We start from the raw sequence: 12,577 nt of genomic DNA, 5'->3' as shown, positions 1-12,577 counted from the left end.
CACTTTTCCTCACAGGATACAAGCGTTTTGTACCTGCTGGGCAATTTGAAGAACTGGGAGTCTTCCAACACCAACCTTTGGATCCTCGTATCTGCCTCACACATAGTCCAGTTGCACTTGACCGGCCCATTCTACTGTACTGAACCCAAAGGTTGTGAGTACCTCTTGGAACAAAGTATCCAAGTAACTTTGCCCTTTGCCCACTGCATTACAGTGTCCGCATCTTAGACTCGAGCTTGTGAACTCTGAGCTGAAATTCCGCAAATTGTGCACTCTCACTGCAGATGTAGTGATTACATTAGCTCCCACATGGTACACTTGAAACACCCCTCCCAGCCTGCCAAGCCTCTCTAGTTTGTTAATAAATTACATTATCAACTGGCTAATTCTACTTGTTAACTAGAATTTTATCTAATATGTAAATAAATGCTGTAGATTGAAACTGGGAGCAAATCCTTTTAAAATGAAGAAAACTGGAGTCTCATGGGACAGATTTACACAGATTTACCACTAGATTAACCTTTTGAACCAAACATAAACAAGGTATTTTTAATCCTCTTGCTAAAGAACACTTCGCCTGTGTCTCACTGCGGTTCCTTGTGCTCATAGACGCTGTTGACAGTGGCCACTGCAAACCGGAGTAATAAATAACAGAATAGATGGGATTTTTTAAAAAAGTAAATTCAAAAACTAACAGAGAGAAAGTAGAATGGGTGTAATCTACAGTAATATAAAATAGATTGCATGTGAGCAACTTGGTGACTGAAGTAAATGGTATGGATAAAAGGTCAGCACAGCATTGTGGGCCAAAGGGCAGGAACTGTGTTGTAGTGTTCTGTCTTCTATGTTCTATAATGGAGAATAATGGAATAGCATGGATGTTATCAAATATGTCTGTCTTCACTGAAAAGACCTTGAAAAATGAAAGTACTGGGGTCCAAAGACAGTGGTGAACTTAAAATGATTAAAATTCCTAATGAGCGAGTATTGGATGAATTAATAAAACCAAAAGCTCTCAAATTCTCCAAACCTGACTCCTCCTATTCTACGTCCTTTTAAGATGGTCTCTACATCGACAGTAAATGTATTTGTGACGGGCTTCCAAAATTCCCTGAATGCTCGAACAGCCAAGTGAATTATAACGTGGCAAATGTTATTCAGGAACAGAGAGGGAGAAAAACTGGGAACCGTGGGCCAGTTATTGATCAAAATTGTTGGGAAAATGCTGGAATCTATTAACTATGTAGGAGTAGAGCACATAGAAGGTAATCATTTGGCTAGGTAGAGCTTTTGGTAAATGTAATGGATATTGAAGGGGGCAGCATGGTAGTATAACAGTTAGCATAACACTACTACAATGCCAGTGACCCTGACAGTCTTCCTGTGACAGGGTGGGTTCCCTCCCACATTTCAAAGATGAGCCAATTGGACGGTAAACTGACCACCTGGGTGTAATTGGTTCATTGGGCTGTAAAGGCCTGATACAATGTTGTTTCCCTAAATAAATAACCATCAGGGTAGAAAGGGAGGACGGTAGATATAATATATCTGGTCTGACTGGGCTAATGTGGGTATTGATAGAGTATCAGTCAGAAACCTCCAGATGGCTGCTAAATTGGATGGTGGGCAGGGGAGGTGTGCCACAAGGATTAATATTAGTGGGTTGGCTGTCAATAAGTTTGCAATGTATCTGAGATTACAGGCGATACAAAGCTAGGAGGGCAAGTCAGGAGAAGATGGAGAGATGTAGAGACATTAAGTCGTGGGCCAGAAAGCAGGAAATTGCATATAACATGGAAAACCAAGGTAGGAAGAATATAAAAATGGGTAGCTAGAAAACAAAAAATGTTGATGCTCAGAGAGATTTGGATGACTGACCTTGGGCATAAAGACTGAATAGACAGCAAGTGAAATAAGTGTTGCAGGAGGCCTGGAAGGAAGAGTGAGGATGTCTGAAGTGATGCAGGCTCACTGAGGCCACACATTGGCATTCGTACCAGAGAAAATATGTAGTGTCCTTTCCTAGGAATGTAGATTCACTGAGCTGAATCCTGGATGGGGTTTATAGATTATAACAGCATAGAAACAGGCTCTTTGGCCCAGCTGGCCTGTGCCGACTACAGCAGTTTCCCATGTTCTGCTCATAATTCATCAAGCCCTTCCTCACCATTTACCTATCCAAATGCTTCTTAAACGTTACGATTGTACTTGCTTTGACTACTACCCCTGGCAACTCACTCCAGGTACTCACTACCCTCTGTGCAGTTACCTCTTTTAAATCTCTCCCCTCTTGTATCTCTGCCCTCTAGTTTCAGCCTGCCCAACCTTGGAGAGAAGACTATGCCCCTTTATCATGATTTTATAAACTTCTGAGGTCACCCCTCAATCTCCCACACTCCAAGGAATAAAGTTCCAGCGTAGCCAATCTCTCCTTGTAACTCAGACCCTCTAGTTCAAGCAGCATCCTTACAAATTTCTACACTCTCTCCAGCTTGACAATGTCTCTTTAACAGGGTGACTAAAACTGTACATAATACTTCCAAGAGTGCCCTCACCAACTCGTATAACTGCCACATAATGTCACTGTTCCTAAACTTGATGCCCTGGCTGATAAAGGTCAGCATGCTAAAAGCCTTCCTCACTAACCTGTCTACTAATGCGTTGTTGTCTGGTGAGGAGAGATTGAGGATCGTGGATGTGTTCCCCAGAGTCTAGGTGAATGAAGCAGAATGTAAGAGAGATTGGCAGTGTTTTTACTGTGAGTCTAGAACTCAGCACCATTGTCACAGGGTAAAGAACCAGTCATGATAAGATGACGACATTCTTGTACACCAACTCACCTAAATCTCAGGGGAATGTAAGTAAGTGATTGACAGCTGCGTGGCCAGCTGGAAATCCGGGGAAAAGAGGTGGTTTAAGAAATTGGAATTTTGGGAATCCAGTTTTGATCTTTTTGAATGGCTTAATCCTGCTTTTATATTTGTTTAAATATTTTTGTGTCTGTCCTCGCATTTATAACACTTTGACTTATTCCAAGGCAGTGCGCGTTGCTAAATAAATGCAGACTTTTCTTTCTTTGTTACTTGCTCTCTCAACCTGGAAGCCATTCTGTAGGGAACAGTGAGAGGGAAGTCTTCAGATCTTCAACTTCTAGAAATGTTAAACATGTTTTTTTTTAATGCCAAGTTCCACTTTTGGAAAAGCAGGATTATTTACTCCAAAGTTCATTTCTAGCGATGTTGCAATCTTGAGATTGATACTGGGCCAGGCTGCTTGTTTACCTCACCAACTGCCAGTCCAAACAAGACATCTGAGACCAGCAAACCCACTTATGGGACAAACACATTCACCCAAACCGAGAAATGACTTAGAATAACAAGCTCACAGCTAGTACCGAAGTGAGAAGGATGCCAACACTCATAATGCACAGATAGCAAGAAACATTACCCAGAAAAGCTGATGACAATTTAATTTTGACTGCCCAGATATAGAATCTAGGTGTAAACAGATCATTTCACTCACTGAAATATTCACCGTGCTGTTTTTGGCATCTTGCTACTTGATTTTGGCATAAACAGCAGTCAAGTGTTTAAAAATGTGCTGGTTTACCCTGTTCTTCCTGCACTCTTGATTATCAAGGTGTATGCTATTCCACCACATCCAGGCTGGTGAAGCGCTGTTGTGATGTCAGAAATCGGAGCAATTACTGCACAGGATAAACCAACAAAATTTGCTTAGAAAATGACAGCACAGTGCAGGCCGTTTGGCTCATTGCCTTTTACCCCTGCTGCGTAGCCTTCCATTTGTCTGTCATCCCTTAAGTGCCCCTAATGTATCTGTCTCTACCACCACCCCTGGCAGGGCATTCCACACACCCACCACTCTCTGTCTATAAAATAAAATTTACCTCTGACATCCCTCCTACAATCGCCTTAAAATTATGCTCCCCTCATATCAGCCATTTCTGCCCCGGGGTAAAAAGTCTCTGGCTATCCACCCAATCTATGCCTCTTGTCACCTTGTACACCTCTATCAATTAGCCTCATCCTCTGTCACTCCAAAGGAAAAACTGTAGCTTGCTCAACCTATCTCGATAGGACATGCTCTCTAAGCCAGGCAGCATCGTAGAAAATCTGCTGTGCGCCCTCTTTCAAGCTTCCACATCCTTCCTAAAATCAGGTGACCGGGACTGAGCACGATACTCCCAGGTGTGATCTAACGTTACCTCATTACTGAGCTGCAACGTTACCTCATGGCTCTTGAATTCAAACAGACATGAATTAATGGACCAAGCAATCTGTTGTCTTTGTGATGCTCCTTGAGGAGGAACAGATATACAGTAATGAACAAGTAAGATTGTCCCTTCTGCTGTTTGAAGTTGTGGTCAAAGAACAATGAAAGAGGCTCTTTGGCCCATTGCGTGCATACTAGATATCAAAGATTCGTCTATGCTGATCCCATTGTCCAGCACTTGGCCTTGTGTACCTTGACAATTCAAGTCATTTAAAGACATTTACAGCACAGACGGGCCCTTTGGCCCACTGAGTCTCTGCAAATCGTCAATACCCAATTAAACTAATCCTACACAGATCCATTTTTTTTCTGTTCTATTACATTTTCCTTCAACTTCTCCACACCTGTCTCCATCAGCTCCTCGGGGACTGCATTCCAGATTCCAAAGCAAGTGTTACCTTAAATCCTCTCTAAGTCTCCTACATCTTAAAACTATGGTTACAGATACCCTCCAATAGAGTATGCTACCCTCTCACCGTCTACCCTTAGCAATGCCGCCTGACTTTGTGCAGCAGATCTTTCAGAAGAGACTCAGTTTTAGTGTCCCATTCAGCACGTGGTGCATGTGGTGAACATCACTCCCTCAGTAACTTTACCGGAGTGTAGTCATATCTGTAGTTCAGGACATGGAGTCAGAGCTGAATATGCCTTGTTGATACAGGATGCAGACTGTCAGTAATGTACTCCCTGGGCTTTCACCTTGAAATTAGGGAACAGGAATATTCAGAAAATTCACCTCCCCCCCCGGCACTCCCTGTGTACTCTCTAGCCTTTCAAGTGGCAGGATTCCCACAATGTCACTGCTCTGGGTGAAGACTATTTTCCTGAATTTCTTTCTGGTTTTTTTTTCCCCCCTAGAATTTCTCTACGTTTATGTTCACTGTCATTTTTTTCTCCTCAACAAACTCAATCGACAGGGGAATTAGCTAAGCATTCCTAACCTGCCTAGCGTTCACTAGATTTGGAATGTTTGAGCATGAAGCCCAGGTCCCTTGTGTTTTCCTGTCCCACTCTTTACTCCCTGAAATCTCTTACCAGGCTTTCTTTGTCTCGGTAGGTGCCATTGCGTCTTTCTCTGCGGGTTATGTGACCCTGCGCTGGTCACTGTGGGCGGAGGTGGTGATCTTCATCGTCACGGCATTACAGGCTGGACTCCTCTTCCTCATGAACACCACCAACAATATCTGGATTTGCTACATGGGTTTCGTCCTGTTCCGGAGCAGCCACCAGTTCCTGGTTCCCATAGCGATGTGAGTATCGCTCGTGTCCCTTCCTACCACAAAGCGGGAGGTGGTAAAGGAATGGAGGGAGACCTTGCGGAGTTAGGGAAAAGACAAGGTACACGGAAAGAATATGTGCCTTGTTCGGGAGCAGTACACACCTGCAGTTGCAGTCTTGAGGTGAACAAGAACCAAGTAAGAATAAGCCCATAGTTGGAGGCACATCAGACCTTTTGCCTCTGCTGGCTCTTTGAATCAAGCTCCCCCCAAACAGCTCTATGCTTTTCTCAGAACTTTGCAGTTTTTCTTATATGGATAATTTTAAAAGGGCTGGATTTGTTAAACGTGCCTACACACCCTTTCCAGGCACTCTTCTGGATCAGGCTGCAGATTTATTTTTTCAAACAAGGTCTTAACTCTCCTCTGATTTTTTGTTTGGCAACTATCTTAAATCAGTGTGCCTTGGTTGAACAGTTCTGCCTACACCTAACAATGCATCTCATGATTTTGGACCACTAAAACAAAAGCTTCCTTTAGAGAATTATATTTTATCCATTTAAACAAAAACATTCTAGGGCATTGGCCTACTTAAATAGTTTAATAAAGAAACATCTGATGTTGGATAGATGAACTCCACTGAAACAATAGCACTCTCATGGACAGAGTTGTATACACCGACATGTAAGCACACAAGCACAAATTGCTAAATACATTGTCCAAGTCCCAGTGATCCAGCAGTTTTATCACACGGAGGGCACAGTGGTGCAGCCTCGCTGTGCCAGAGACCTGGCTCCTATCTGTGTGGAGTTTGCACGTTCTTTCATGGGTTCTCCGTTGCTCTTCTCTCCCCTCACTGATGTACGGATTGGTAGATTAATTAGCTGCTAGAAATTGCTTCTACTTGGAACATAGAACACAGAAGAGTACAGCACAGAAAGAGGCCATTTAACCCACAGTGTTGTACCAAATAAGCTAAAAAGCAAATCAAAAACACCCAAACATTAATCCCTCCTACCTCTCAATGTCCCTATCCCTCCATCTTCCTCATATTCATGAGTCTATCTAAACATCTCTTAAAAGCCTTTGATGTATTTGCCTCTACCATCGTACCAGTTCCATGGATCCACCACTCTCTGAGTAAAAAAACTCACCTCCTCACATCCCATTTGAACCTACCCCCTCTCACCTTCAAAGCATACCCTCTGGTATTCGACATTTCTACCCTGGGAAACAGATAATCCCTGTCTACCTTTATATTGGAATTTTGGCAGCCAATATATTCACAGGAAGATCCCACCATTAGATTTTTCTGTGATTCTGACAAATAGTTTTTTGCCAATATGCTACAGAGGAGCTGGAATGTCACTTATTTTTCCATTCTCTCAGCTGATTATTTTACATGGAACTAGCATCGCTAAAGACAGATATCTATTCAATATAGTACTACTGTTTTTGTGAACGTGGCCATTGTGTACATTACAACGGTGACTACAAAAACTTGCACCATAAAAAGTAGATGATTGTGTACATGCAGAATAACGATGAAATATCTAGCCAAACCATGAGGTCATTGTGTGCATAACCATATCACTTTTGAATGTGAAGAAAATTTGTTTGGCTGCTACCCTACCACCCTGTGGGTGAATTAATTTCTCATTAATGCCCTTTAATCCTTCTACTGGGTACTAAATTTGCCTCTTGACCTCTTTGCTAAGGCCTTGCTATCTGTTGCTGACAATTTGTGGGACGTGAGCAGAGTAAGCAAGGCCAGCATTTATTACCTTCTATTTCTACCCTTCAAAAGGCATAGGCCGGCTGTCTCCTTAAAACACTGCAGTCCTTTTGGTAAAGATGCCCCTCCTCTATGTTTTAGGGATTCCCAAGGCTTGTGTTCATCGAAGCAGATGGACCATTGATTGACTTCCAAGTCAGGGAGGTGTGCAGCTGGGAGGGAAACCTGCGGGTGGTGGTGTCCCATGTGCTGGTTCCAATGGTCCTTTGATTGGTCAATGTCAAAGACTGCAACGAGCTGCCAGAGTAACCTAGGGGGATAAATGTAGTAGATCGTTTAATTGGTTCAGTACGATATTGTGGGCTGAAGGGCCTGTTCCTGTGCTGGACTGCCCCACGTTCTTTGTTCTCTGGTACAGGGAATGATTATTTGGGCTGCTGCCTGGTATGTGACACTTTACCCTGGGAGGTGTTGGGGTTTCCCTCTCTCCCATCGTACAGGAGGTACACAAGCCTATGTGTACGTCACCAGGCTCAAGGACAACTTCTGCCCCGTGATAAGTTTCTTAAATATTTCCCTAGTACGATAAATTGGATTCTTGACCTCACAATCTACCTTAATGTTTACCTGCATTGTAAACAGTTTCTCTGTAACTGTTGCAATATATTCGGCATTGTCATTGTTTCAATGCACAGAGTAAAGATTTGATCTGTAAGGTCAGCACACAAGGCAAGTTTTTCACTATATCTTGGTACATGTGACAAGAATAAACCAGTTCTTGGCATTGTTGGAGCTGCACATATTCAGCTAATCTCAGTTTGGTTTGCCTTTGCCAGTAAATGGTGCAGAGATTTAGGAGTGTCAGGAGATGAGTCTCTCGTCACAGGGCATTGAGTACCTGGGCTGCTCTTGTAGCCGTGCCACTTGCATGGCTTAAGACTTGTGGAATGAGCAAGGGAGTTTCTTTAGGGTGGCAGAGTGGGACAGCGGGTAGAGGTGCTGCCTCAAAACTCACGACCCAAGTCCAACCCTGATCTCTGTTGTCTGTGTGGGCTTTATATATTTTTCCTGGGTTCCCCCCCCCCCCCCCCCACGAGCTCTGGGATCCCAATGTGTGTGTGTTGGTAGTAACTACATCTGCGATTATAAATTTCCCCCAGCGAGTAGGTAGGTGATAAAGTTGGTGGAAATGTGGAGAGAATAGATTACGTAGGAAATGTTATTGCTCTGTAATTCACTGTATGGGTGAATGGCCGAGCACATGAAGAAACTTGGAGGTAGATTTCATAGATTCATACAGCATGAAAGAGGCCCTTCAGCCCATCTCATCTGTGCAGACTGAATTGTCTATCTAAGCTAATTCCATTTGATTGTGTTTGTCATGTTCCTCTAAACCTCTCCTAACCATTTAACTGTCCCTATGTCTTATTATTTCTTGTAATTGTTATTGCCTCTGCCTGTTCTTCTGGTGGCTCATTCTGTATGCTCATCGTGAGGAAGAATTAGACCTCCTCACCTTAAACCTATGCCTTCTAGTTTTACACTCCCCAACCCTGGGAAAAGACCGTGACCATGTTCCCTAATGATTGACTCTCTTATAAGCCTCTACAAAGTCACTCCTCAACTTACTTTGCTCCAGGGAAAAGAACCCTGTCTGTTCAGTTATCCCTTATAACTCCAGTCTTGGCAACGTCCTTGTGATTCTTTTATGCGCTCTCTCTAGCTTAACCACAGTCTTTCTCTGAGCAAGAACTTACCCAGGGTTTGGCCTGTCCAAAGTTTAGGCTGCATGGGTCAACATGGACTCAGTGAGTTGAAGAACCTATTTCAATGCTGTATAACTATCCTCAGACTAATGAGTAACTTGCACTTAAGAGGTGTCCTTGCAGTGCCTGTGAGTACATTTGCCCTGACGACTGTCTTCTGGTCATTAGTTTTCAGATCGCTGCCTCGTTGAGCAAGGAGCTCTGTGCTCTGGTGTTCGGAATCAACACGTTTCTCGCCACCATATTAAAAACTATCATCACCTTAATCATCGCTGACAAGCGTGGACTGGGACTGCAAGTCCATGACCAGGTATGTATTAGACCTGCCACGTTGATTGAGCTTTTGTTTGTAATTCCCCAGTCTGGGGATAGGGAGAGAGATGCACTGTAATCCATGCACATCACTGCCAAGGCCTCAAAGTGACCACTGCTGCCCTGGGCACCTCCATGGGTAGGTCCATGGAGAGGATGTGCAGAGATAAGTGAAGAGGTAAGTTCATGTGGGACTGTTGGGATTGTCCTTCTAGGCTAAGGGAAAACTTATTTGAAAAGTGCAAACCCGTGAAGCATTTTAGTTGCATACACAGTGAAAAATTTGCTGCCGGTAAGAAGGAAAGACATTGAAATATGGGTTTCAATTTAAACTCTTATTTCCCTCTCCTCGGATGCTATCTGGCCTGCTGAGTGTTTCTAGCATTTTCTGATTGCCGGCATCTGCAGTATTTTGACTTTTAGTGACCAGGAGAGGCTGATTTAAACCAGTCTACCTTGGGAGAGGTTTTGATGGTAACAATTGAAAGAGAACTTGGAAGATATGTGAGGGACAATATTACCAGATATACCCAATTAAGCTGTCCTTTGAAAGAGATGGCAGGCTACAGTGGGCTGAATGGCCTGTCATTATTTTAAAGATATCTCTCCTGCTCTGTCTGTAAACAAGTCCCTGACTTTTTTCCTACACCCTTGATCCTGGGGCACAAGTTATACGGTGCACTACACCCTGTAATTGCTGCTTTTAAATGAGTCATTATCATCAGGACTTTCTACACGGTCCCTATGCACGTAATGCCTCTAGGAAGAGTGAGGGAGTGTTCCACTTAATAATTCTCAAGCTATGTATTCCTTTCCAGAAAAAAGGTTGTTGGATCTCCCTGTGCAGAGCTTGGCCTCGGTGAGAGACTACATTCAGACATCCCAGGGTCATATGGGGCTTTCTTCTCTTTATGTAGGACAGACACGAGCTCTTTTTCTGGTACTGCATCTTGACTTGCTCCAGAACTTTGGCAATGGGGAGGGAGGACAAGTGATTTGTGTGAGGAGTAAACAAGCCCCTCTCCACACCCTGTTGTGGGAGGGGAGAGATGCAGAGCCAGAGTCAGTCACAGGGATTGGCTGGTCACATGATGGCCCCATTTTTAATAAAAGTCTGAGCAAGAGCTGGAATCTGCAGCAACACACAGAACGCTTGTGGAGCTCAATGAGTCGCTGGCATCTATAGAGAGAGATGGACAAAATGCATCAAATCCCCATTATTAGTGAAAGCCTTGGAGGAATTTGCGAAGACCAGCCTTCCTCACCTTTACCATTATAAGACTATTGGACATCGGAGTAGAATTAAGCTCATTGAGTTTGCTCTGCCATTCCATCATGGCTGATTTGTTATCCCTCTCAACCCCATTCTCTTGCCTTCTCCCTGTATCCTTTGGCACGGAACTGGGAGACTGGCCCATCACTGGCTGAGCTTGAGGGAGCTCTGTAGATGTTGCTTCAGTTGTCCAGCTCTGAGCTCTGTGATACCTTCCAAGCAGCTCCTAGTGAGGCCTGGTTTAAATCCCATCCCCTCTCCCAGGTTCCCACTCATTCTGGCATCTCCTCTCCCACTGCAGAGGGAGGAGAGGTGTTTACTTGTTCTCCTGTCCCGCAGCCAAAACTTTGGAGAGATTCAAACTGCAACCCTCAGGGGAACAAAAAGCTTGAGCCTATTTTATATAAGGATAAAACAGACTCGGTGACTCAGAGATGCAATGGCTGTTCTGCATTGGATAGCCCAGACAGCAAGGGAAAGTTAGAGTCCACAGCACGGAGACGTGTTGTTTGGTTCACCAAGTGCACACCAGTCATCAAACACCCATAAACACGAATCTCATCTTCTCACGTTCTGATCTACTCTCCGTGCACTCACCTACACACTAGGGCTAATTCAAAACCTTCAGATATGGGAGAAAGCCCCAACACCCAGTGTAGGTACAGACAGTGCCCGAGGTCAGGATTGAACCTGCGTCGCCGGTGCACAGTGGCTCTACCAGCTATGCCTGCTGGAGGTCTTTGATGCAGTAATAATGAAGTAGTTTCTCTCCCAGTGAGAGAGAATAGTAGACCAAAGAACGCGGATGAAAGGATCGAAAGTGACCTGAGCTGCAGTCCATCTGCTCATTTGAAACCCCTCTCCTTGAACGAGCTTTCAGTCGTTTGCTCATGCGGCTGAAGTGGTGCATTCAGCTTGATAATAATCCTGTGAAATGCCTTGGGTCAGTAGCAGTGCTGTGGAGACATGCTGTGTCAGTGCTTTGTTGAAACGTGAGATTGACAATACCAAGCATTATCAACCCTTGGGCTTGGATCTTGGTGAGATTAAGCAAATGTATAAAGACGAGCCCTTGATGTGGGCAACCCAGCCCGATGAATAATAAAATGAGCAAATGCTTAATTTGTTTGAGTTGAGCTGCAGCTGAACTTCAAGTTCAGAGTTCAAGGTAAATTTATTATCATCATATCAAATTATCATCATATACTACAGTGCAATTCATTTTCTTGTGGTCATTCACAGTAAATACAAAGAAACATGATAGAATCAATGAAAAATTACAGACTAGGATAGACACCTAGCTAATGTGTAAAAAACAAAGTGTGCAAATATAAAAGTGAGAAAAGCAAAATAATAGTAAATAAATAATATTCAGATAATGAGTTGTAGAGTCCTTGAAAATGAGTCTAGTCTATAGGTTGTGGAGTTAGTTGAATGCTGAGTGTAGTTATCCACCCTGGTTCAGGAGTCTTGTGGTTGAGGGGGGAATCACTCAGTGTTTGTACCAGAGTGGCTATGAATACTCCTCAGTGGAGGAAGCATCCACCTTTAACAGAGTTCACCAATATACATGGGCTGCTCGGATTTGTTATTGAAAGCATTGCAGGTAAGTTTGGAGGGGAATTGCAGTTGACATTTTGGGGCAGTCCTGATGAAGGGCCTTGAGCTGTGACTTTTTATTCCCCACCATAGATGCTGTCTGACGTGCTGAGTTTCTTCACCATTTTGTGTGTGTTTGCGTTGCTCAAGATTTCCTGCATCTGTAGAATCTCTTAGGTTTACAAGTAAAAATTGTGCTTTGTTAAAAGCAGAATTGATAAATTGATAAACTACTAACCCAAGGCATTTCACAGGATTATTATAAACAAGTTCTTAAACTTAAGAACTGAACGGGACCTGAGATTTCGTTCAATGTCACCTTGCAGAATAATCCCATCCCCCATATTAATTTTCTCTGCTCTGTAACCTCCTTATCACATTA

General features: G+C 43.5%; 1 protein-coding gene across 1 annotated transcript in view; it reads left to right on the top strand.

Annotated features, from left to right (window-relative positions):
• Positions 1–12,577, top strand: part of slc19a1 (solute carrier family 19 member 1) — a 48,953-nt gene that overhangs the window by 26,272 nt on the left and 10,104 nt on the right. The window contains exons 4-5 of the mRNA XM_073046614.1: positions 5,351–5,543; positions 9,180–9,321. Coding sequence (XP_072902715.1) covers positions 5,351–5,543; positions 9,180–9,321 — 335 coding nt within the window. The remainder of the gene's footprint in view (positions 1–5,350; positions 5,544–9,179; positions 9,322–12,577) is intronic.

This window comes from Hemitrygon akajei, chromosome 5 (assembly GCF_048418815.1).
Source record: "Hemitrygon akajei chromosome 5, sHemAka1.3, whole genome shotgun sequence".
NCBI lineage: Eukaryota > Metazoa > Chordata > Chondrichthyes > Myliobatiformes > Dasyatidae > Hemitrygon > Hemitrygon akajei.
This window is presented reverse-complemented; position numbering and strand designations above follow the sequence as displayed.